General features: G+C 47.2%; 1 protein-coding gene across 1 annotated transcript in view; it reads right to left on the bottom strand.

Annotated features, from left to right (window-relative positions):
• The window catches only part of WNT10B (Wnt family member 10B), a 406,409-nt gene that overhangs the window by 147,512 nt on the left and 231,390 nt on the right, over positions 1 to 27,507 (bottom strand). The window contains exon 3 of the mRNA XM_069653844.1: positions 26,363 to 26,625. Coding sequence (XP_069509945.1) covers positions 26,363 to 26,625 — 263 coding nt within the window. The remainder of the gene's footprint in view (positions 1 to 26,362; positions 26,626 to 27,507) is intronic.

Genomic DNA, 27,507 nt, shown 5'->3' with positions numbered 1-27,507 from the left:
GGCGGCAGGACTGATGTCCAACATGAGCCTGGCGCCAACGGCGCCAGGACAGAGTCCAAAGAGCCCCTATAAAGGGCTGCTGGGCTTGTACCCGGGGGCGTGATGCCTGCTCCCGGGGGTGCTGGGCCTGGCCTTGTGCTCCGGGGGTAGGCATCATGACAGCACTCCCCCCCCAAGGCCCCTCCCAAGGTCGTTTCCCCAGGAGGTTTCGGTTTGTTCGGGAAATTCCGATGGAACCTTTTTACTAGCCGAGGTGCATGTACGTGGTCGCTGGGTTCCCAAGATCTTTCCTGAGGCCCGTACCCCTTCCAATCAATTAGATAGAAAAGTCTTGATTTTGAGATCTTAGAGTCCAAAATGTTCTTCACCTCGAATTCAGCCTCCCCACCTATCTGGATTGGTTCTGGTGGCTTTATTAATCTGGTTCCTGGTTGCACTGGTTTCAAAAGCGACACATGAAAAATGGGGTGATTCGCATGTTAGCTGGTAGATCTAGCTTGACTGCCACTGGGTTAATTATAGCTTTGATCGAGTAAGGGCCTAAATACCTTGGATTAAAAGTCTGAGGTCCCTTGAGCGATAAGTGTTTGGTAGCCAACCATACTTGATCCCCTATTTGGTATGGAGGCGCCTCCTTTCGATGCAGATCCGCATTCTTTTTGTATTTCCCTTTCGCATGTTGTAAGTGTGCAGTAGCATCCTTGAAGGCTTGAGTAATCGTAGAATGCAAATGGTCCACTGCGGGCATTTCAATGCTCAAAGGTGAGTCCAAGTCTGAAGTACGAGGGTGATGTCCATATAGGGTATAAAAGGGGCTTTGACCAGTTCCAGAGTGTATCGAGTTATTGTATGCATATTCAGCCACCCATAAAATATCCTTCCAATTACCCTCCGATTGGTGCAACATACATCGTAGATATTGTTCAAGGGTCTGGTTTGTTCTCTCCGTCTGACCATCGGTCTGTGGGTGGTGGCTGGTTGAGAGTCTTACGTCGATTTGTGCCAGTTGACAACACTTTTTCCAAAAATGAGAAATAAACTGGCTTCCCCGGTCGGAGATTAGTATGGACGGGAATCCATGCAGACGGATGATATTTTCGAGGAATTCCTTGGCAAGAACAAAAGCTGAAGGTAATCCTTTCAACGGAATAAAATGGGCCAACTTGGAAAATAAATCCACCACAACCAGAATAGTATTGTATCCATTACAAGAGGGCAGGTCCGTGATAAAATCTAGTGACAAGGTGTGCCAAGGCGCTGGTGGAATGTCTAAGGGTTGAAGAAGACCGGCGGGTTTTGTTTTTTTACCTTTGTTTTGGGCGCAAACTCCACAGGACATCACAAAAGATTTAATATCCTTTCGCCAGGACGGCCACCAGAATTGTCGTTTAATTTTTTCCTCTGTTTTGGCAATGCCAGGATGTCCTTCCATCAGAGTATCGTGATGACGGGAAATAACCAGTTCTTGCAATTCCTTTTCTGGCAAAAATAAACGTCCTTGGAAGTAAGGTAAGCCATCATTGATTGAAAAGGCAGACCCCCTTTTGATCCAATCCTGAAAGGCTGAAGAGTCCAGGAATAGTTTTACCCGTGCTTGAATGTCTTCAAGAGTTTGTAAAGTGGTTATCCCCAAGATTCTTTGTTCGGGAATTATCGGCACAGGTTCTGAGTTTGTGTCCATTTCTCCCATTCCAATTCGAGATAGCGCGTCCGCTTTGCCATTCTTACAGCTGGGACGGTAGGTGATTACAAAATCGAACTCAGCAAAGAGCTGTCGTGAAGACTGAGCCTTGGCAGTTTTTAAATATTGTAAATTTCGGTGATCAGTGATCACGGTGATGGTATGCCTGGCGCCAAGAAGATAATGCCGCCAAGCCTTAAAGGCGGACTTAATGGCTAATAATTCCTTATCGGTGATTGCATAATTTATCTCCGGCGGTGAGAACTTTCTGGACCAAAATGCTACGGGGTGCAGTTGGTTGGTTTCGGGGTCTCTCTGAGACAGGACAGCTCCCATGGCTAAGCTGGATGCGTCGGTTTCGACTATATATGGGAGATCAGGACGCGGGTGTTTCAAAATAGTTGCCGACGTAAATTTAGCTTTTAATTCCTGAAAGGCTTGGTCAGCTTCCTCGGTCCATTCAAAACGTTTATTCTTCCGCAAGAGTGCAGTGATGGGTTGCACCACCCGTGAAAATTCCGGGATAAACCTGCGATAAAAATTGGCAAAACCAAGCATGCTTTGGACACCTTTCACCGAACTAGGTGATGGCCATTTGAGGATGGCATCCACTTTCCGTGAGTCCATTCGGACCCCTTTAGGTGTCAGGATGAATCCAAGAAACTGAACCTCGGTGGTATGGAAAACGCATTTTTCCAGCTTTGCAAACAGTTTGTGCTGGCGCAATTTCTCAAGGATGGCCCTGACATGTTTTCTGTGATCAGATTCCGAAGAGGAGTACACCAGAATGTCATCGATATACACGACAACACAGACATCGATGAGTTCCCAAAGGACATCGTTCATGAAGAATTAGAAGGCAGCAGGCGTGTTGCACAACCCGAAAGGCATCACCTGGTATTCGAATAATCCATATCTTGTACGGAAGGCCGTTTTCCATTCGTCGCCTTCTTTTACTCGTACCAGATGATAAGCCCCCCGGAGATCTAACTTGGTGAAAATTGCAAGCATCCTTCACCTGGTCAAGGAGTTCAGGGATCAAAGGCAGAGGGTAACGATTTTTAACAGTTATCTGGTTCAATGCGCAGTAATCGATACAAGTTCTAAGGTCGCCTTCTTTTTTTGGCACGAAGAACAAAGCCGAGGATGCCGGAGACTTTGACGGGCGAATGAAACCATTGGCTAGGTATTGATCTAAATATTGTCTCAAATGCAGATTCTCCGGCTCATTAAGGGCATAAATCCTGCAACAAGGGGGTTGTGCACCGGGCACCAGATCGATTTGGCAATCATACGATCTGTGAGGAGGTAACGTGTTGGCCTGTTCCTTTTGGAAGACGTCCTGAAAGTCTTGGTATTCCGGAGGTAGTTGCATGGAGACAGAGGTTACTGATGCTAGACTGATCTTCAGTTTTTCTGGGTAGCAGGTTCGTGCACACTCCGGAAAGGTTATTCTCTTCGCTCGCCAATCAATTCGAGGATTATGTGTCTCTAACCAAGGGATTCCGAGAATAACCTGAAACTGTGGAGCCTTGATTACATCAAACACAACTGCCTGCCGATGGCCGTCTGGACCTACAAATGTCAGCTCAGCTGTGGAATGTGTTACCGGTCCCGAGGCAATTTCGGTTCCATCAACTGTGGTGATGACATCTTTGCTGGTTTTAGGACGCAGGGGAAGGTTAATCCTGGAGACCAATTCACGATCCACGTAGTTTCCTATAGCCCCACTATCGATGTATGCCTTTATTGCATGCAACCGCTTAGGCTGTTCCGGATCTACGAGGACCATTGGCACAGTGAAATGCGAGGTCTGAGAGTTAGTTTTCAAGCTCGGCAAGCGGACCCCTACGCTTATCGGGCGGGGTCGTTTCCCGATACAGAGGTTTCATGGATTTTATCAGTGCCTCATACCACCTTCCTGGGCGGCCTTGCCGGGCAATCTCGTAGAAAGTGTCCAGAGGATCCACAATAAAGACATAAGTGCATCTGCCGTCTTCTTTCACGTTCTTTTGCGTTAAAGGTCCTTTAACTCCTCCGATTTGCATTGGCTCAGAGGCTTCAGCCCCCTTGAGGTTAGCGTGGGTCTTGACTAACACCCGGGTCTCAAACTTGGACCGATCTGCTTTTCTGTTTTGCAGTCTGTGATCCAATTGGACCACTAAGTCTATATATTCTGAGCATTCTTGGGGCGGATTTACAACTTGGGCCAGGACATCTTTAAGTTCTCCGCGTAGACCTCGATAAAATAACGTGATTCTTTTATCCTCTGGCCACCCAGTTTCCACAATCAGTCTATGAAAGGTTGCAATGTAGGAAAGGAGGTCTTGATTGCCCTGTCGCAGAGATAGAAGTTCGTCATCTAGAGCCTGCCCCTGGGAGTGACGAGCAAATAACCTTTCCATGCTTGCTTGAAATCCTTGAAAATCACGAAGAATCGGGTCATCTTGAGTTACCAGTGGAACTGACCAATCGGCAGCACAGCCGCTGAGATATGACAATACAAAGGCTACCTTGGTCTGGTCGTTAGGGAAGGCCCCAGGTCTGCATAGGAAGTGCAAACGACACTGATTCATGAATACGGCGAATCGTTTGGGGTCCCCAGCAAAGCGTTCGGGTGGGGCCAGCGGCATGTTTCCAGGTAGATTAATCTGCACCGGGTTACTGGAGAGCACAGGAGCGGGGTTCCCTCCGGAACCGGGTAAAGGAGTTTGTCCAGCTTGACCTTGCAAAAGCTGTCTAGCCAGGTCATCAGCTCTTTCCTTTGTTACAATCACTTCCCTCCTGAGAGCATTAGTCTCTTGACGAGCGGCGTGTACTTCGACCCGTAATTCCCACAGTAGTTGGGCCAACTGGTCAGTCTCAGAAGTTTCCATAGCGCCTGGGTGGGAATTTGTAGGAAGTCTTCGCGTTCTGTAACGCTCGCCTGGCTCCCACGGAGGCGCTGGTCTGGTCTGGGTTGCTGTGGCCTCTTCAAGCGTGATGCGCAGAATTCGGACCACCGATTGAACAGGACCCCCAAATCATGCTTGTCTGGCCCGTAGGAATATCCTTCTGCAGATGAGAAAGGGGATTAACTGTCTGCTGAATAGTGTGCTTGCTCCCCCCTTTCCCCCTTCGTTCTTCTCTGACTTCCTCCAAAACCCCCGGTTTAAGCTCACCTTATGGTTTGGAAGGATGAACTCTCCATCCTGCTTCTGGTGCAGGGGCGCGCGTTCGTCCAGTTACTTCACTGGTTTTCAGAATGGCGCTGGCACATCCACTTGACTTTTCTGAGCGATACGCCATAAGTATGAAGATGCAAAAGTTCAAGTGTGAGCCTCCTTTTATGTTGTTTTTTCTGTCCTTTATTTCAGGTGCAGAACAAAGGCGATGCGTTGAGGGGTTAAATTGCCGGTGGTAAAATCAGGTGAGTTAGTGATGAGGGCGACCCCTCTAAATTTCTTTATAATTTCCCAGTAATGTCTTTTGTCCTTTCCCCATAGGGGCCGGGGTGCGGTACCTGCCAAAGATGCGGCGCCGACCCGAGATGTGGAATGGTTCACCAAGAAAAGCCGGTAAGTAATATGCCTGAAAATTCGGCTTTCCTCTTGTGTTCCCTTGCTCACCTTTTGTCTCTTCTTCTCTCCCCTAGGTGCAGAGATGTGGCGACCGGTGCTGAGAGCCGCGATGGAGCCGCGCGGCGTCTCGGGAACAGGTGAGTGAAGCGCGGCGCTGCAGCGAGCAACGCAGTGCTTTTAAATTAAAGTCTTCTTTCAGGATTGCTGGCGTGAAGATTCCGGATGCAGGTAAGAAGGTTGAATAAGTTCTTGGTTTTCACCTTTCTCTTCTCTTAATCCCTTACAGGTGTTCCAGGTTCGAGGCGGGCGTGGCTGGAGTCCAGGTGCAGGGGCAGACACAGTGAGCGTTCAGCTGCTGGGATGCAGAACAACGCGAAGCACGTGTGGCTGTCCGGGCGTGGCTTAAATAGCTTTAGAAGAAGTTCCAGGTGAGTATTCTTCCACAGCCCCACCCAATTAACAGAATAGTTCCTTCAAAAAAATAGTCCCTCCTAAGCCTCATTTGGCTTGGTTCTTCATGCAGCATGGTCTGCATCAGGTGAGTGTGCAGCATGGTCTGCTTCAGGTAAGTGCACCAAACACTTCCCCTTATGAGCCTGGCGCCTATGGCGCCAGGACTGATGTCCAACATGAGCCTGGCGCCAACGGTGCCAGGACAGAGACCAAAGAGCCCCTATAAAGGGCCGCTGGGCTTTTACCCGGGGGCATGATGCCTGCTCCCGGGGGTGCTGGGCCTGGCCTGGTGCTCCGGGGGTAGGCATCATGACACTTTCTTTCACTGGTGCCTCCCTCTGGAACAGCCTCCCTGCCTCTCTGAAACTTGAGCAGAACCATCTCCGGTTCCGGAAGCACCTCTAGACCTTCTTCTTTGCTTCTGTCTTCTCTCTTCCTCTCCTCTGCTGACCTCCTGGCTGATACATGCACTCGTCATCTGGCTACCCTCTGAACTCGGGTCCAGGTCCCTGCCCATCCAGCTGCATACCCGCACTTGTGGTCTGTATCTGTAATCCTACAGTCCCCTTTCCAGCACTTATTAGACATCTGTTGTCCGCACTTCTAACACTCGCACTTGTCACCTGTGGGCTGCACTACTTGTTTTGTTGATTCCTTGTCCTGCACTTGTTCATCCTCCCGTGGAACTTCTCCCCTCCCCGCTCCTCTGCACTTGCGCAATCTCAATGTCACTAGGCCAGGTAAGATCGTTGTTTTTGCCCTCCCTCTGTTTCCCCTCCCTTGCCTTGTCGCGCCGTGAGACACTTGTGTATAGGCACTTTATAAATGCCATATCATATCATATCATATCAAGTGGCCAATCATGGGAGGGGGTGGGGTATATAAGTAAGCCTGTGTGAATGCTTTAATGTGGGTTAGTTGGGTGAGGACAGGGGGTGGTAGAGGACGTCCGAGAGACGAGTGGAGGTGAGAGCAAAAGAAGTGCAGAGTATACTATTAAGAGGGAGTCTGGGGAGTGTTTGAGTGTGAAAGTAGAGTTTGAGTAGTAGCACTAGAGTAGGGGACCAGAGGGATAGTGGTAGGAGTGGGGGAAAGGGAAAAAGGAGTGAGGGGTTCTATGATAGTGAAAGGGGTGAGCAGGACACCATATCTCTGGGTTCTATGATAGTAGATGGGGTCAGCCAGGCACCATATCCCTGGGTTCTGTGACAGTAAAAGGCATGTGCAGGGCACCATATCCCTGAGGTTCGAGAAGTAATAGTAATAGTTGGGAGTAAAGCAGTAGGTAGCTGGAATAGTGGGTAGTGAGTGAGAGAAATAGGCAGCAGAATGATAAATGGTAATAGAGAGTGAAAGCGAGCGCTAGTGAATAGAAGAGTCTGATTATAACAGTAGTACAAGGTAAAGGTAGTACAGGGATACTATTAGCAATGAAATAGGAACAAAAATAAACAAAGAGTGGGAAGAGCAACAGTGAGTAGCTATTGGCATTAAGTGAATCAGAGATTATGAATAGCGGAACAATAAGAAGCGGGGACGTAGAGTGAGATGGAGGAGGTAACAAAGGGTAGCTGCAGGTGCACGTGATAGTAGGAACAGGAGTAAGAAAATAAGTACAATTGAAGGGTGGAGGTGGAAAGGCAGAGAGAGAGATCAAAGGGATAGTGACTTGATGGGAGGAGAACAGCTTGAGAGATCAGTATACCGAAGGGTCAGGTTTGAGAGGGTGTAGAAGGAGTGAGCGTGACACAGAGCGGAAGGAGGCATTGATCATAACTCCTTGAGACTCCTAATCGGTATAGGAGAGGGAAAGTTAAAAGATCCCTAGGGATCCATGTAGTCAATGACTTAGGGAAAACCTGTGAAGCCCAGTTAGTGAAAGACAGATAGGGGTTACCGGTTTCAGGGCTACTAACATCCACGTTAGGGATGTCTTGGGTATGGGGGGTGGGGGGCAAGGCCGAGGTAGACGAGAGAGGGGGCCTGCCCGAGCACCAAATATCCCAAGCCCCAGAAGAACCAGATACCTTTGTCACAAGAGAAACGCCATCTTATTTGTAAAGCATTTTAATAAAAACCCTTGGACTTGCTGTCAGAGTGCCGCCGTGTCACACCTGTCAACAATGTGTTTTTTGCCAAACACAGTTTTGTCATAGACCACGATTCTGAGGAGTGCATGTCTGTGGTTTTCAATGACGAGGATCTCCTGATCGCCGTCGGTGGGGGTGTAGTTGCCTTCATCAACCGGCACTTCCCGGTTACTGCTGCAAGTCTTTTACTTTGTTGTCCTGTCTCTTGTTGTGACATTGTGACATGGACCCAGACTTTTCCTTTTTCTCTTTTTCTTTTTGTGGTCTTTCTTCAGATCAAGTTCTCTTATGCCTCATCTGGGTCTTTTCACTGGACAGGGGGAGGGCAACACTACTGCAGGATTCAGCTTCTGAAGGGCGGGTACAAGCCTTCCTTTAGCCAACAGGCTAGACGCCTGTGCCTATCCTTGAGAGTCCTTGAGCTGAACATTTGACAAATGTATATTCTTCCATGATGTGATGGGCTGAAGGCAGTAGGTGCAGCCATGGTGAAACAGAAGTCCTCTTTGTTTTAAAAGTTAATATAGAACTTCTATAGAGCTTGGGCTATTCTAAATATTTCCTTTGATACTAGGTTTGGTAAAGACATACTGTGGACATCCTTCTCATGACTTGCATAGATGAGAATATCGATAGATGTAGAAAGACAGATAGACATATAGATTCACACAGATAGACAGAATAACAGATATACATATATACAGATGAATATGTAGAGAGACAGACACACAGACAGGCACGCAAATAGATATATAAGGTGACAAGAAGACAAAGAGATAGCTATGCACACTCTGCAGTCCCTGAACTGCATTTGTCTTCCAGTCTGCTGCCTTCCCAGACATTCTCCCAAAGAATTACCACCACAATATCTCCCTTTTTGCAGGTCGCCCCCCTCTTACCAGAGCATAAAATGGGTGGACTTATCCAGAGTCCTCTTATAACATACCCAAGTAAATGGGGGGTCAAGTATCCTGGGGAGGGAGGGAGAGGCAGGCATCAGTACTGTGATGAGGAAGAGAGCAACAAGGTGCAATGAAGATTACCTGTAAATAATTAGAGCATTACCCCTATGTCCTCTCATCCTCGACCCAGTGCATACATGTGAAGTGTAGCCCAAAGCTTTAGATTGACCAGCTAACCCATGAAATGACCATAGACCCATCATCTGTTGTGAAACCAAATGTACCTTCATTAACAATGAAGCAGAGATGGGTTTCATGTTAGAGCAGCCCGTAGCACTGCTAAAGCAAAGTCATGGTGAGCCCGGTCTGATAGATGGAGTCGATAATGGTGCATGAATGCTCCCGGAGTAGCTCAGGTGGCAGTCCTACAAATGTCCCTTAATGAGCCCCCTTCACCTCTGGTTAAAAGGACGTCACCCATTCTAGTGTACCGACCAGCAATGCCCTCAAGAGGACAAGCCCCAGAAAGGGAGTAGCCAACGGAGATGGCGTCCTTGAGCCAGCGACTTATAGATACAGAAAAAAACTTATGACTCATCCTTGTCCTCGCTAAAGGCGAGGTACAAACTGTTGGAGGGTTGGTAAGGAGCGTTGCTGTCCATGTAAGTCAATATGGTATAGATTCAATGGGGGGTCAATGTGTAATATCAGGCGCAATAATCCCTCACCGGAAACACCTAAAAATGATGATTAGATGGATTTAGGTATTTACTGAATTTATTAATCAATTTATCACTGCTATCACTGCAATATTCTATGCTAGTATCACTCCACATCCATGAGATATGTCTCTGTAAATTTCAAGGATGTAGATTGAGCTAACATACACATTACACATTGACCCCCATTGAATTTATACCAAACAGAGATGAACTTGGGGCACCAATGAGAGGTAGGGTCACCACACAATATGTGGGATAGCTAGAATGATTTACCAGCAAGATTATTGAAATACAGTCACTTATTTATTTATTTGTTCATTAAACAGATGCCAGGAAGAATTTAAGAATATTTCAAATATTTCAACTTGTAAAAATAGATGTAATTGCTCCTGAAGAAGGGAATTGAATTCCCGAAACACGTTGAGCTGCCGTACCAGTAGTCAACGCTATATAGATACAGAGACGGATATCTGTATACTGCAATATGAAGTAAATATTGTAAAAAATGATGTGGACTATTGCTTATGAACTTTAATTATGAAAAAATACTATTTAAGATGAATATGTTGTAGCATGTATGAATAAACTGTAAATAATTTTGAAAGTTGTGGATAACAAATTACTGAAACAGTATTATGAAAATTACTATTATCAATCATTACTACTGTCATTTCATAAAAAGATAAAGGGCCTCATTATGACCGAAGCGGTATGGTATGGACGGTGTCGGTATGACACTGGCACCGTCCATACCGTACTGCCTTATTCTGAGGTTCCCTCGCGGGTTCCTGACAGCCCGCCAGGTCATATCTGGCGAGCTGTGCGGCACCCGCGAGCAGAACTCGTGATTGCACCGGCACTGTTATAAACGGTGCCGGTGCAACTACGCTGCCGACCCCCATTGTGCCCTATGGGGAAGTATGGGGATCGGGAGCCCGGCATAACCGCCTCCCGCAAATGGGCAATTACTGGCCCCCTCATCTCGTAATGGGCCAGTTATTGGCCATATGCGGGAGGCGGTGCCGGCAGCGAGCATGGCGGTAGCCGTGCCTGCCATACAGGCACGGCTACAGCCATGCTCGTAATGAGGCCCAATATGTCCCTTAGGGAAGTAATACTATGAATGCTTATTCTTGAATACACAAACAGTCAATTGACTAATTGAACCATCTCTGAACAAAAACAGCTAAATTGATTTACTAATTGATTTACTTATAGTTTGTCGTTGGACAAAAACTTGAGTGTGCAAGGGACGCAAGTGTTCCACAGACCGTGGACACCCTTTTGTCTCTAAGGATTTTACTACTAAATGTTTGGTTGTTTTGCTTTTATTGTGCACAGCGGAACTAAAGCTGAATTTAATTGAATTCAACGTGAAAGGTTAAACCCATCAAAGGCATGAACATAGGATCACAATGAAGAGAACTGCCTCGAGGTTTAGAAACAGGTAGGTAACCTGGCAAAGGTGATTGCTACCGGGAAAATGGTCTTAAGCAAAAGGTATTTCAGTTCTGTTGAAGAGAGAGGTTCACAAGGAAGGCCTTGCAGATCCCTGTTCATGAGGAGAATGTCTTAGCAAGTAGTAAGGGACCTAACGCTAGGATGTGAAATAGAAAGCCTCCTAATAAGCCTGGCAGTTGTGTTTTCTGTCAGATGGAAATGCACTGTGAGCCCTGCAAAGCTCGGCTAGCTGCCCCCTGAGTCCAAAGAGATGAATGAGCCAGACCTAGATCAAATCCCTCCTTAAGGAACTGAGCAAGGGTGGCAGCACAGCAAGCCTGCATAACAAATCATTCCTGCTATACAGGCTACAAAGACCCTCCCTCCAGTGCTAAGAGTAGGAGCACAAGATCAAGGGTCACTTGGATAGGTAAGAAGAGAGGCCCTGATCATGTTGCTGAAGGCTCAACCTTTCTCTCAATGACCTGGGGGAAACAAATGTGGCAGTGGACATGGGAAGGAGAAGAGGTGGACTGTGGCAATCTGTAAGAGTTTGTCATGATAACCCTGAAACATCCCTCCATCATCCGCGTCAAGACTCTGGAAATTAGAGGGGTGGGGAAAGGTTTAAAGCAGATCCTCTGGCCACGGAATTATGAGAATAGCGCTGCCCCAGATAGCCTACTTCAGGGCTTTCAAGCAGAACAGTGGATACTTGATTTTGAATTCTGATTCAAATAGGTGCAGCTCCGGCAAACCCAAATAGGACAGTAATCATCTGGCAATAACCTTTGATGATGGACAACCATGCTGAGGAAGTTTGCTTGGTAGTTGCCGATCCCTCTGATGGGCATCTACAGAAAACAGGTTCCTTTCTCCTCAAATTCTAATGGCGGGCGTTATTATTATGGCTAAATGATGAGACCATGCTCCCCCTAGCGGTTTACATAAGCCACTACCATGGTGTTGTCTGGCTGGATCCGAACCAGCCTGTACAGCGTCTGTGGAGAGAAGAACAGCAGATCCCTCTTGATTGCTTCCAGTTGCCACCAATTGGATGACCTGAGGGATTCCTGAGTGGACCACTGCCCCTGTGTAGTTATGTTGGCAGAGAATGTTCCCCAGCTCCTCATGCTTGCATCTGCCATGATAAGAGCTTGGATGGAAAAATTGAGGGAGATCTCTGTTAGAAGATTTTATGGACTAAGCTGCCACCACAGAGCAGACGTGAACCGGGTATTTACAGGGACCAGCTGCTCGATAACCACATGTCACGGAGCCCAGTGACAGTGAAGGTGACACAGGAGGGAACACAGGTGAAGACCTCCCGAGAGATTGACGAACACAGAGGCCGCAATCATACACTCAGCACTCAACTATCCCTGTGCTGTGGCATTCTGCAAATGGCTTAAGCTAGCTGCCTCCTGCATGGTGCAAAAGGACTGGCCCTACTTGGTCAGAAACTGGTCTCCCATACACTGGAGATCTAGGGATGGAGTTGGTCGAGGTGCCTTGATGTTCACCAGAAAGCCATGAGCCGTTAAGAAGCTGCAAGTCCTGCACACAGCATTGTCTACACTGAATGGAGAGGGACTTTGAATCAGCAAATCGTCCAAGTAGGGATAGAGGAACAGGTATAGTAAACTGATAGTTAATCAATCATGTCGTTTTGCACAACGTAAATTGCCCTCCAACCGTGCTAACGGTGCCCCCCCCCCGTTGCAGCGTGTCACTAGGTGCCGGTGATGCGCCACCTAGCCTGGATTTTCTTGCTTTGTTTCTTTTGTTGCCTTTAATAGTGTTAGGGCAAGTCTCTTTCTGTCCCATCACCCTAGAACGGTGGCGCATCACCGGCACCTATGGACACGCTAAAACAGGAGGGCACAGTTAGCATGGTTGAAGGGCAATTTAGGCTGTACAAAATGACATGATTGATTAACTATCAGCTTACTATACCTGTATTCTTTTTGTGTGAATATGTTAGGGTTTTGGTACAGGTTATCCACCCACCCATAGTCCCTTTGTGTATTTATTACGGATAGAGAACCACCATCTCCTCATGCAGCCTCCTCAGCAACATTGTCAAAATCTTTTTGAACTCAGAACTCAAGCTGAAGGCGAGGACAGTAAACTGGAAATGCTGGTCCCCAATAACGAAGCTCAGGAACCGTCAGTGAGGTGGCGTGATGTGGAAGAAGGCATTCTTGACATCCAGCTATGTAAGCATCAACTGGAAAGCACCAGGGGAATGATTTTCTGCAATGACTTGATCTAGGACCAGGTAGTAGATCCCAGATGACCTGGAGACCCAAAATATGGTGAAATAATACCCCCACTCCCTGTGCTTCAGAAAAACAGGGGGGGGTGATTTTCTCTAGTAGATCATGCATCTTTTGTCACAGCGGGGCCAAATTCTGAGGATCCCTGGGTAAGGTCATATTCCTTGTCCCTGAGCAGGAATGAAGAGCAGTGAACTCGATGGAATAACCTATTTTGATACAGTCCAGTGAAGAGGTCCTTCCTCTTCCTTGGGTCCTTCCTATTATCTATCTTCCTCTCTACCTGTAGTGTTCCCCAGGGGTCTAACCTCTTGCCCTGGCTTTTCAACCAATACCTGGCAACTCTCACCCACTGCATTGCCATTTTCTGCTCAAATTTCCAGTGCTGCGCTGACGACACTCAACTCATTTTCAGGCTGCCCTCTGCCACCTCCTCTCCCTCTCTCATCTCTGATTGCCTAACTGCCATTCAAGTTTGGTGTGCCACCAATGATCTTTATCTGAATGCCAGCAAGATGGAGATCCTCCTCATCGGCACACCTTCAGCATCATTTCCCCTCACTCTCTGGCTGGCTTCCCTTGGCCCTCCTCCTACCCCCACCTGCGAGGCTAAGAACCTCGGGGTCATCTTTGACTCCACCCTTTCCTTCTCCGCCCACATCTCTGAGGTCCCTAAAAAGTCACATTTATTACTGCACCTCCTCAGAGGTACTCTGACTTTCCTCTCCTTCCCCTAGAAGCTCATGGTATCCCAAGCTCTGGTTCTCTCTAGGTTGGACTATTGTAACAGCCTCTTTCTAAATCTACCTGCCTCTACTCTCCGCCCTCTGCAACTAATCCAGAACAGGACTGCGAGACTTGTCCTTGGCCTCAAGCCCTGGGATTGTATCTCTCCAGCCCTGAAATCTCTCCATTGGCTCCGAGTGGATGCATGGATTTAATTCAAAACCCTCTGCATTGTCCACAAGGCTTTCTGGGGCCTGGGTCCAAAATACCTTCAGCTATCCCTCAGCAAATACCTCCCCTCTAGAGCTCTTTGCTCCTCTACCTCTAACTCCCTCAGGGTCAGTTGTTTTTCAAAGAAACGAGCTGGGGGTAGATCTCTGTATTCGACTGGGGCCTCCCTCTGGAACAGCCTCGCTGCCACTCTAAAAGTTGAGGAGAACCATCTCCGGTTCCGGAAGCACCACAAGACCTTCCTCTTTTCTTCTGCCTTTGCTCCCCCTCTCCCCTGCTGAGCGGTTCTCTCTTGGCACTGTGCACCTGCTCACCCTCTGTCCTCCGGGCCCAGGTACCTGCTCACCCTGCCACCCTCCCGCACTGCCTCCGGGACACCCCTTGCACTGGGGTCTGTATCTGTACCCATACAGCCCCCCCCTTTTTCTTCCTGCACTTATCAGACCTACCATGTCTGCCGCCTTAAACCTAGCACTTGCAAATTGGTGCCTGCACTACCACTGTCTGTTGCCTTTATTATGTTTATTGTTATTTATCTGTTTCTCCTCTGCTTCGCACTTTCCACTTCTCCCCCTTCCATGCACTTCCCCCCCCCCTCTCCCATGCACTTGCGCGTTCTCAATGTCACTGGGCCTAGTAAGATCGCTGTTTTGTTCTCCCCAGTTCCCCTCCCTTGCCTTGTCGCGCTCTGAAACACTTGTGTAAGAGCGCAATAGAAATAAAATATCAATATTAATATCAAAAGAGAAGAAAGTAGGGCCACCTGCATAGTAAGTGAAATGTGATGGCCTACTTTCCTGTGTTCCTTGCAATATCCAGGAAGTTGTATAAGTCTGAGTGTATATCTATAACCTTCACTAATGACAGGGAGAAGTACTTTCCATTCCCATTCTGTATCACTGGGGGGAATTTATGTTTCTATTTAAAGCAGGTCCACTAGTAACCATTCATACAGTACTAATCTGCCAACACACAGTCAGAAACATTAAGGCATCTATCCAACTAAGAACAAATTGAATGAATGAATGAATTTCTGTAAATCTGGTAAAATAAGAGTTATTTTGAATGAATATAATTCAAGACTACAAAGAACCCACTGAATGAACACAATTCAATGTAATTGGAATAAGGAAAACAAAGCATGTATTGAATAAATACAATTCAATCTAATGAACAAGTAAAATTGAATTTGAACAAGAAAACTATACCATTTCATCATTTAGGAATCTCTGTTTTGAGCGCAACAAAGAAGGATCCATTTTTTGCAGGATAATATACTAATCAGTCAGACTAATCAGTCAGATACACACAGAGTATAGTGAGCCCCATTGTGCCACATAGTGTAGTGAAGTGGCGTAGCTATCAAGCTGTTCCTTATCCATACTAAAGAGGGGTCAAAGCGTTGCTTGGGTGGGGTGGAGAATCACCTGTTTCTTATTTGCGGCCTCTGTGTACTGCTCTAGCATTGCCCCCAAAGTAGACATAGCTTTCCTTCAGCCTCCTACCCCATGTGAACCTTATGTTAGCCCTTTCCATACTTCTTGAGGTTGTCTCCTGGCTAGACATAGGGCAGGCAGGGTAAGCCATTCTTCCCCGTATATTTATACATTTGGTAAAGCATAACTCTCTCAAGATCAGGGCAGGCATACCTGAGCCCATAGAATGCCCATTACTAGTTTTAATAAATAATATGTTCATTTGGGGCCTAGGCCCAAGATATCGGAGGTGTTTGCCCAACTATAGGGTCTTGTCCACATAACCAGACGCTCTCCCTGACGGTATGCCTTGCCTGTAAGCCGGTCTCCATAGGCAGCTCATTCACCGGAGATCAGTTTGCGCAAGATTAATGTTCCTGCTCGAGCGGGCCTAGTTCCAGTGCTCAAACAGTGGTCCCTGCATGCTATGCCACTTAAGTTCAGGAAGAATACTGCCCTCGGGTGCGGTTCACAACCCTCCCAGTTGGGCACCTAAGCAGCACCTATAGGACATGGGCCCGTCCCACCTACTCATGCGCAAGCCCACTCACCTTCCTTGCCGTGGGCCTGGTCTCCCTGATGGGTGGCCAACTCCTGGTGTCCTCCGTTGGTGGGGATAGCCACAGAAGACACCCCAGAACCGTCCACTGCTGAGGGTACAGCTTGGCACATTCTCGCCAAGTGTTGCATTCAGCTACCTCTACGTCCATGTGTAAAGAGTAGGCTGATGTATCCAAAGCCTTTGACATAGTCTGGCACACAGGGCTTCTCCATAAGATAATCAACCTGAAGTTTCCAAACTACTTGGTTAACCTACTCTGCAGCTACCCGACTGAATGCAAATTCCCTGTATCGGTTTCAGAGGAATGCTCAACAGCTCGCTGCACTTGAGCAGGAGTTCCACAAGGATCTATCGTGGGCCCCTTCCTCTTCAACTTGTTTACAAATATTATACCAAAACAAATTAAATAGATAGAATTTACACTTTATGCAGATGATGTAGCAGTGATTTCGCAGTCCTTCAGTGAAAACAAAGTTGCAAAATATTTACAGACGTCCCTTGACAAGCTATCTGACTGGTATCTGGCTCTAAACTCAAGTAAAACTACAGCCACGATGGTCACCAGGGGTGCGCTGATGCTTCCAGTCTCAGTGTAAAGCTCCTCCATCACGGGCCCATAAAGTGACCTGAGGCCCCACTTACTTGACCCCCCCGCCCGGCAACCTATCAGGAGGAGAGGCGAGCCCCCACCGCACCCCTGCCCCCTGGTTCCAAGCAGGGAGTGCTTCGGAGGACCCCACCCCACTGGCCTAGGGGGGCGGCGGAACCACCGTGTGGTGTGTGAAGAAGCTCCTCCGACTAGGGGAGCGGGGGGAGTCCCTCTCCAATGCTGGGTGTCTGACGCCGGGAGGACTGTCTATGCACACAGGGAGCCAAAACCGGGACTCTTGATCCAAGCGGGGATCGGTGCACATGGAAACACCTTGGTCCAGGAGGTGTGCAAGTGGCTGCAGCAGACCAGGGGGCAACACCATCCGAGGGGAAGGTGGTTCTGCCTAAGGCCCGGACTAGTGCCAGTGGCAGTGCCAGTGAGGCAGGGGGCGAGGCCCTGCAACAACTGCCCAGAGAGGTAACAGCCTTCAAGCGGATCTATTAAGAGGAATCCCTCCTATATACCTTTTCTCTCTCCCCCAAAGTTGAAGCCCTGGCTGTCGGGTTTAGGGGTGGAAGAGACATTTTTGCCCAGCTCGTAAACTAGGGACCTGAGCAGGCGCAAGGAAGGAACCAGAGAGCAAAAAAGGAGTGGGTAACTGCCCGGTGCAACTGAGGTCGCCAAACCGGTACCCTACAAGAGAGATAAGGCCACTTTGTCTGTGTGGAGCAGGCTGGGAGAAGAAGGCTCATCCTTGTGGGGGGACAGGACTTGCGGCTGACAGAGGAGGACCCCAACCCCCGGGAGGGAGCAGAAGATCCGCTGGTCCTGTGCAGGGAGGTGTGAGCCCTCACTTCTGGGCATGTACCCGCCCCCAGGACCTCAGATAGAGGACAGGTTAGATGTTGGAGGCTCACTGTAGAGGAGGGCCTGGACCTGGTGCTGAGGGTGGGTGAAAACCCACCCCACGAGAGGGTAGAGGAATTACTGCCTGTGCTGCGAGGTGAGGGTCCCCAATTTTGGGGCATATGCCCGCCTTCCGGGCCGCAGATAGGTGCAACACCCAACGACAGGAAGGTATTCCCAAGGAAAAGATGCCTGGAGGGTTATCTCTAGTATCCCTCACCGCACACAGGCAGGGTCATCCAAGTGGAATCCTAACCTGAACAGCAGGGATCTGTGCATGGAGGCAAGACTGAAGTTGGCAACCTACAAATATGCGCCGGATTGCCCTGGAGCCGGAGTAATAGTACAGACCAAAGAGGATGGCGAGGTGCGCACTCCAGTTCCCAGTCAAATTATACCTGATAAAAAATAACTGGGTTAGATCCCAAAAAAAACGTAGTAAGTATTAACAGGGTTGAATCCCAAAACAAAGAAAAAGTATTAACAGGGTTGGATCCCTTCTGCTCTTCTGCTGTTCTGTTGCTCTGTTTTTGTTCTTCTCCTAGCGCTTTCCTGTCACAAACATTCATCAGGGAGACTGTGCTGGTATGCAGGTGGTTCCAATTAGTACCTCTAATAGTCTCCAGGGATTCTGATAGCTGTAGTTGTCTCATGTTGCCAATCAGGTGACCAGGAACTGACACCCCTCCTAATCCTCAGAGACTGCATTAGCAACTTAATTGGATTCACCTGAAAAGAAAGTCAACACAACCTCCCTGAAGAGTGTTGGGACACGAAAGTGCTAGGAGGAGGAGAACAGCAGTACAAATGCAGCAGAAGGGATCCAACCCTGTGAACATTTTTTGCAACATTTGGGATCTAACCCTGTGAATTGAACACTTTGGGATTTAACCCAGTTATTCTTTTTCTTTTTTCAGGTAGTATATTGGCCAGGACTTGGAGTGCGCGCCTCACCCCCCCTTTTGTTTTTACATGTAATTTGTGGAGATCCGGACTCCATAGGCTGCAGCAACGGGGATATTTTGCCCTACAGTGGAGAACCATAGTTATGGTTTTCCCCTCTCCCCCTGCTAAGGGTAAGATATGTGCTCCTGGAGGGGAGTCTTTCCTTGGTCACCTGAATTGAACAAATGATTTCACTACAGCTCCCATAATCCTCAGAGACTGCATTAGCAACTTAATTGGATTCACCTGAAAAGAAAGTCAACACAGACTCCCTGAAGAGTGTTGGGACACGAAAGTGCTATGAGGAGGAGAACAGCAGTACAAATGCAGCAGAAGGGATCCTAACCCAGTTATTCTTTTTCTTTTTTCAAGTAGCATATCGGCCAGGACTTGGAGTGCGCACCTCACCCCCCCTTTTGTTTTATTAGTACAGACCAACATGGCCACTGCTCCAGAGAAATCCGCTGCCACTAAAAAGGGCGTTGCTGCTTTGATGGAGGAAATCAGGAACATGAGGGCGGACGTAGGTGGTCGGGTCGACAAAATCACCCAGAGAATAGATAAAATGGAGGAGAGACTGGAGGAAGTGGAGCATAATCAAACCTCCTTCAATACCCTTGAGACCCAAATGGATATGCGGATATCCAAAATGGAGAGACATGAAGAAGAGGTCAGAATGATAATGGATGACTTAGGTTATTCCGACTCTTGCGGTTTTCTAAGGCTTTTTCGGAATCCCAGACAGAGAAGGAGAGACGGAGGTAGATCTGAAGAGAGCATTATATGAAATCACGAAAACTGGTTTTCGAGGATGACACCATAGACAAAGCGAAGATTGAGAGAATCCATTGAGCGGGAGGGGCGGCAGGAGGCCCCAAGTTGGACCTCGCCTGGTTCCATAACTACGGTGATGAATTGAAAATTCTTGAGAAAGCCAAGCAGAGGGGCCCGGTCATGTACGGAACCTCTAGAGTGACAATCTTTCAGGATTTATCTTCCTTGACCATTGCCAAGAGAAGTATGTGCTCGGCCCTTACGAAGTGGCTTAAGGAGAAGGGAGTAAGGTACAGATGGGGGTTCCCGTTCTCCATTTCTTTCGAAGTCGAGGGGCACAAATACATGATGGAAGAGGACAGTTGGTGAGAGATGCCAACACGTCAAGGGACACGAGAAAAAAGGTGGAGGATGATAGGCTGTGGCTAATCAAGGGGCCCAAAAGAAGACAGATGCCGGGATCCAGAAAATATAGGAAACTGAATACTTCACCTGCAGCGGACACCACAGAGAAGGTGCATAATCTGGGAGCTCCTTTTCTTATTGTAAGGTGTTCTAGCGGGATCAGTTGTCTCCAAAAGAAATAGGTTATAGCGTTTTTTGTGATACGCCTGGCAGCTGTGGGGTGGCGATCGGCTGCAGCCAGGAAAGTTGAGGTTACGAATGCTTGGATCTGGGAAATATAGGAAGTTGAGCATGCCACCTATGGCAGACACTTGATTCATAGCCGGGAGCAGCCCAGGTGTGGACATTGAACCTGGGAGGTATCTTTCACAGTGTACGGTGGTCATGTATGACCAGGTGCACCCCCATGATGTTATTAGAAAGCGGTTTGTTTGGTTGGGGTATTTGCCGATGGCAGGGGTCGGCTGTAACCTGGGAAGTTGTGGTTCGGTTTAGTGGGGTGGTGGGGCTCAAAGGTAATGAGATGTTTTGGGCACGGGACTGGGGGGGGGGGGACACTGGTTGCAGCTGGTGGTCCGAACATAACCTGGTGATGTCAACTGGGTGGAGTCAATCGTCCTATTGGGTTACTTAGGGAGTAGGGGAGGATGCCAGGGTGGTGGGTAGGATACGGGTCTTCTCAAAGTTGTGGTTTTCGGTTGTTGGGAGACAAATGTATGTGCACTGGCCGCCCGGAGGGACAAACGATGTGTACTGTGAGGTTCTGGAAATGTTGGAGGTCTATGAGTTGTGGGACATATGGCGGTACATGCACCTGGATGAAAGCGGGTACACCTTTTACTCAGGCCCCAGACGGTACTTTCGCCTGAATTGACTACATGTATATCTCGAGGGGTCTGAGGGATGAAGCACTGAGCTCGGAGATTTCCCCGGTCACATGGTCAGACCATGATCAGGTATCCGTGGACCTGAACTGGTAAGGGTTGGTACCCAGGGGGTCTAAATGGGGATGTAATGAGTCCCTATGGAAAGACCAGGTGTTCCACATGGAATTGACCAAAGAGATTGAGGATTTTTTTTAAATAAATAACACGGGAGAGGTCTCATGTAGAATGGTGTGGGAAGAGGGAAAGGTGACATGGACGGGATCCTGATCAGGGAAGGGGCTCAGAAAAAACGAGAGCGGATGCTAATTGAAAACAGACTGTGGGTTGAGATCGCCCAACTAGACAAGAGGGCCAGTGACACCACTGAGGGGCGAGAAGAAAGGGTCATGGAAGCGAGGGGAAAAAGGGAAGTGCTATGACTCCTAGAGGAATGTCAAATGATACAGAAAGTGCAGTTCCTGAAACAAAGATGTTATGAAAAAGGAGAAAAGGTGGAAATATTACTTGCCACCAGACTGAGGGAACAGCAAGTTGAACGGTGGCTAAAGGGCATTGAAGGGGTGGATAGAACACAGAACCAAGGGACGGATGGGATCCAAGAAGCATTTGCATTGTTCTATGAACATCTCTATACAACAGACGTCAATTCAGAGGCTGGAGTAATAACAGAGTACCTTGAGGGAACTCCGATGCCCAGGCTCTCCCCGGAGGAGGCTGAGGCAATAACGGCCAAAAGAAACAAAAAGGGCAGTGGCAACAGTAACTGTGGGGAAGGCCCCAGGGGAGGATGGCTTCTCGGCTGGCTTTTACAAGGCTTTTATTAACCCCCTAATCCTGTTCATGGTAGAACTGTTTAATGATATCCTGGAGACAGGGAAAGCCCCAGAATCCTTCTCCCGGGTGCTGATAACTGTGATACCCAAGGAGGGCAGGGACCCCCAGTTATGCAGATCCTATCACCACATCTCCCTCCTGAATATCAACACGAAAATCTATGCACTAGTCCTTGCAGCAAGACTTGAGATATATATGCCCCAACTGATCCACTCTGACAAAGTGGGCTTTATAAATGGGACGTCAGGGGGAGGATACACTTAGGAAAACCCTACATATGATTCATGAGGCGCATGAGATGGGGGGAGACCCTGCTCTCCTCTCGGTCGATGCTGAAAAAGCCTTTGACAGGGTTGAGTGGGGCTTTCGCAAGGAAGTGCTGGGTAAAGTAGGCTTGTGTGGCATTTAATGGCGGTTATTCCTGCTGGTTCACCCTAAGCAGGGGTACGAGATAGGGTTGCCCACTTTCCCTGATACTATTTGCGCTCTCCCTGGAACCGCTAGCTCAGAGAATTACAGAGGATCCCCTTGTAGAAGGATTCACGGTGGGGGGAGTGGAATAAAAGGTTGTATTATATGCTGACGATATGCTTCTGCATATTAGGAACCCCTAGCCTCCATACCTAGGGTAATCGGGTTGACTGAACAGTACAGAGTTCTCTCCGGTTTTAAGATTAACAGAGCTAAATCAGTCCTGTTCCCCCTGGATAGGGACAGGGACGCAAATATAAATAGGTTGGCTCCACTGGGATTACTGGTCAACCTGGGCACATTGCGATACTTAACCTCACGCAGGACATGGGAGACCTATTTCAGGCCACCTTCCCCACTCTCCTGTCCGGATTCCGGGCTGATCTGGAAAGATGGTAAAAACTGACCATATCATGGCTTGGACATCTCAATACCCTTAAGATGGTGTGCTTACCAAGGTTCCTCTAAGCATTCCAAATGCTTCCGATTCATGTCCCTGAAGCCTTTTTCCAGGACATAAAGGGGGTTATGGTGAAATTCTTGTGGCATTGGATAAAGACGAGAATATCCTTTGAGGTTCTCACTTTACCAAAGGATAGGGGCGGGTGGGACTCCCGAATGTGAAACTGTACTATAAAGTGGCACAGCTAAGGGTCCTCATACCCCATGTCAGAATGCAGAGGGAGTACCAGTGGGTTGGTCTGGATAATCTCCACCTGTCCCCCGCCACTCTGGGGGAATGGCTGTGGGTGCCTAGAGAAAGGCTCCCCCGCATAATTTGCGACCACCCGATTCTGCGCACAATATGAGAGGTATGGAGACAGGGCGCAGAAATGCAGGGGGTAACAACATGGCCCTCTCACTTGAGTCACTTGTGGACGGAGTACGAGACACAATCCTGAATCCTGAAAGATTTCAGGCATGATTTGAGGCAGGCCTTGAGAGGGTTGGCCAATTGGAGGGATGGCACCTTTATCAATATAACGGATCTGGAGGGGGAGCTGGACTTGGGCACCCTCTTGGTCTTTTCTTACCCCTAGTTAAAAGGGGTGCTCACAGGAGGGAAATTGAGGTACGAGATACAGAGGGACCTTACTCCATTTGAGAAGCTCTTAGATAAAAGAACGGAAATGAAGGGCCTGATTTCTGTGATGTATAGGGAACTGTTTTTTGCAGGGAACGGGTTCACTGAAAAGCTGAAGTGGAGATGGGGAAGTGACATGAAGAGGGAAATAGACCCGGTGCTGTGGTTGAGATTGTGTAAAGGGGCCTGAACCTCCATAGGTGGCAACATGATCCTGTCAGGCTCTCAAAAAGATGTTTCAGACTGTAAGTCCCGATTGCTGGCGTCTATGTGGGGATAGAGCTGACTATTGGCATATGTGGTGGAGATGCCCTCAAGTAGAGGTGTTTTGGGATGCAGAATTGGGTTGGATGAAGGAACTGGACAGGGGGTTTACTGGGTCAAAATGCTCTTCCTAATCTTGTTTCGGGTGGATGAAGTGGAGGGAGAACTGAGCATGGTGAGGGGGTTGGTAGCGCCCCTGCTGCTTGCAGCACTGGCCTGCCTAGTGATGAAATGGAAATGAGCCCGGACTCTATGTCAGAGGTACTGGATCAATGTGGCGCTGAATATATGTACCATGGAAAGAATAACTGTAGGACTCCATGGGAGTGTTGCGCCTTATGAGAGCACTTGGGGGGAATTTATGAACAGATATTTGAACAATTGAAACAATAGGATGATGAGTACAAAGATTGAGGGCATGAGGGCAAGTTCTGTTCTGACCAGGAGGTAAAAGGGAGGAGCTCCCCACATTGGGGCTGCCACCAACCAGACTATATCCCATGACGAATGTAAGGCTCAGGTGGCGGCCAAGGACATATGTGTAACACATGACTTTATTATCCTTGATCTCTAGACAAGCAAAAGTTTTTTGTTGAGATTTCTTTGAGTTAAAAAGACAGGTTATCATGGGGGTAGGGGCGAACTGGGTCGGGGGGAAGAAACGTTGGTTGATGAGTTGTCTTGTTCGCAAGGTCTGATGTTATTGTTATGTGAAAACCTATAATAAAATTAAAAAGAATTAAAAAAAATACAGCAATTCTACCAGGAAAAATGGTGAATTCCACCCTAATGGGGAGGGAATCACTTAGGAAACCAGCAGCGCCTGCCTAGAGTAACAATGGACGCAAAACTAAACTGGAAAAGCCATATTGAAAAAATCCAGCAGAAAACTACTGGCAAACTAGTAGCACTATACCCACTCTTGCAGAGTAGACCTACGCCAATATAGAGCAAGAAAAAAGTCATCCATGCCATAATCAGGCCCACCTAAACCTGCACATCTCCGTTGGGGAATGGCTGCCACAAGCGACATTGCAGCATTCTTCAGAGTCCAAAACAAGACACTACAAATTTCAGCGGGTGCTCCAAACTGGACAAAGACAGCAGATCTCCATCGTAACCTGAGTATGGAAATGTTAGATAAACCTCTCCTAAAATGGAACAAAAAATTCTATGAAGAATTGAATCGGAAAAAAACACTTGATCAGGAAACTTCCTGGTGTCACCACAAAGCCATTTGACCTCTACCTGTGGACAAATGCAGCATTGAACTTGTGAACTATCGCATCCCCACTGCATAGCGATGTAGCGCAGACCAAGATGTGTTCCTAAACGTGACTTAAAACTTCAACCAGCTACATTGGAGTAATGAGGCAAAAGCCTGAGCATCCAAAAAACACACTTCCAGAATATCTCTGACAGCGAGAAAGAAGAAAGTGGCTTGTTTCCATTTTTCATTCCCGGGCCGCCCTCCACTACAGCCTGGGACACCACCTTCTCCTTCTTTAATGACCACAGCACCTTCCTTACACTGGACCGCCTCATAGCTTCCATGCCCAACCACAGTTTCTCTGTGGGAGGAAAGGCTCCGGCCCGACTCTCTGTCGACTATGGCTTTCTCATGTGGCCTCTGTTGCCCCGGAGGCTGCCTAGGTAACATCACCACTTTCCCTTGTACCTTCTTTGTTTTTTCAACCGTCCTTTGCTGATCTTAACAGCTGACTTTGCCCAGTCCACTCAGGCCAGCCCCCATAGGGGTGGCGAGAATATACCACTTTTGGACTGCATAAGGAAAATGATTGAACAAAATGTATTAAGCACAGTGATAACCAAGTAATAAAATGTGCAGTACAATAAACAAAGTGGGACAATTATCTATATTTGGGTGAGTGTGAAGTGATATTATCTTGAAACCCCCTCAAAACCCAAATAGGGGCTCAATTGAACCAGGGGTTGCACCAGTCCAGGTGCAAGTTCTCACTCTCTAAATTAATTCCCTCTCCTCAAGCTCTATATACCCCTTCCTGTGATACCACTCCCATTCATCCTTCACTGAAACCCCACCCTGCCCTTTCCCCAGTACATAGTTGTAAATACTGCCAATGATAATCTTGTAACATATTTCCTGTAATGTGCACATTTCTAGGTGTATATCAGTGTCATACATGCCAACCCTCCCAATTTAGGCGGCAGACTCCCAATTGTTCAATGAATAATATTGCCTTTTTCCACTTTCTCCCTCCTAAAATCATTCTAACCCCCAATTAAAGCCTAAGGGAAAATTAATTATTCCTGCAGTCCATTAAAATATCTCCCTCCCAGATACTTCAGAATGTTTCCATGTATGCAGTGTTGTTTCATCTTCTTGTCGCAATGCCTCCATACTGTACGTGGGTTTTGTATATGTTGTTACATCTCATCTATCTGTATAGGTACCCATTCATGGGATAGACCAGTCAGCCATATGTGCTCCTGGAACGAGTGTCTTGTTGACATGCTTCTCCCTATCCAAATAAATACAAATATAAAACATCCATCAATCTCTGTATCCACCTATCTATACATACACACGCTCAAAGAGAACAGCCACACATATATAACATTCATCATACACATCTTGACTTTCTTCAGTAGAACTCTGACTACATCAGCATGCCTCAACCTGTTCAAACAAACTTTAACGTGTACTAGTACATAGCAATATACCTCTGCAAACCTGTGTGTATCCTAGCCTCTCACTGTACTGGAATGCAGTACAACACTTCATCATGTCAACACTACTCATTATTCATTTTCCTGCACCACTCTAACCCAACATGAATGAGTGTACCACCATACTTTTTAAAATACATTGACATATATAAATATATCAGCATGTACCAACATACTCCTCCAGCAATATAGGTAAACATACCCCTTATGTTCCTAGACCATTGGCCCTTTAGAACCCCCATTAAGATGTGCCTAGCCTAGACCATCTTGTGGCAATGGAAGGTTTAATTACCTTTACAATGTTCTTATTTAAATGTGGCATAATTCCACTAAGACCTACGCAGGGATATTTCTTCTCTGCCCATACCTCGCTTTAAAATAGCGCTTTCCTGAGGGACTTTGCCCCCATTTTCCAAGGTGGAGCAGTTCCATCGCTGAGTACGGAGCTGATGCTGACACTCGTGGATGGCGATCTGGATTCCCTGTAGTGCTGAGGCAGTGACATCAGGACTACGCACACACATCCCCATCTGACGCTTGCTGAGACCTGGTAGGGTCAGACACACAGTGTTTGGTGTCAAAATAGGGTCACCGGGGAGCCGAAGGCCCAAGATGTCTGTGCACAGTACTCTGAAAAACAAGGAAACAGAAACATATTGAGAAGAGAGAAAAAGGTTTGATGAATATAAGCCCAATGGCTGTGGGTTTACGGCGCGGACAAGTAAATAAATAAAATAAAATAATAAAAATAATAGCATTTAATGGGGCCCCCTTTTATGCAATGCAACATTTTGACGGGTGGTCACGGCCCCTTGGTGTCTTTGGTCCCGCCCCTTTTGATACAGTTTTCATATCCATTTAATATACATTTTATATTTTAAAAAAGATATCAAAATGTTTGGATATCGATATTATATAAAATGTATATTTTATATGAAGTTGGTAAACATTTAATATGAAAAGGCTATCAACAAATGTTTTGATACCTTTTTTATATCAAATGTATAGAAAGATAGGAGCAGCCGGCGACAGTGTTGCTTGGTCTACTACAGAGGGTGAAGTGAGCTCTGAGGACTGCGATAGGAAGTGGATATACATTTTATAGAGAGTTTAGATGACGTCATGATGTTATAATTTCAAGAACATAGAGAGTGATTGTAGATGGATATGGTTTTGATATACAGCTAAAATAGATTCTATTTAAAAAAGCCTAGCAAAAATCTATTTAAAATGTATATACAAATATAAAAACGAATATAAAAATCAATTTTTTAATGTAAAAATGTATATAAGAATGTACATCAAAATTAATATTGTTGTATAAAGTTGTCCCCCCCAAAAATGTGATAGCGAACTTTTTTTCATATCATTTTGATCTAAAAATATGAACTGGACATAAAGTCTATGGGCCTCATCACGACTTTGGCAGTAACCCTTAAATCTGGCAGTCGCGCTATTACCGCCGGATTTAAGGGTCCGCCAAATCAGGACTTCGGCGGATTTCGCCCCAGC

The sequence above is a fragment of the Ambystoma mexicanum genome, chromosome 3q (genome assembly GCF_040938575.1).
Source record: "Ambystoma mexicanum isolate Mex_15411 chromosome 3q, UKY_AmexF1_1, whole genome shotgun sequence".
Classification (NCBI taxonomy): Eukaryota; Metazoa; Chordata; class Amphibia; order Caudata; family Ambystomatidae; genus Ambystoma; species Ambystoma mexicanum.
The sequence above is the reverse complement of the archived record's forward strand: the minus strand, read 5'-3'. Positions and strand labels throughout refer to the sequence as shown.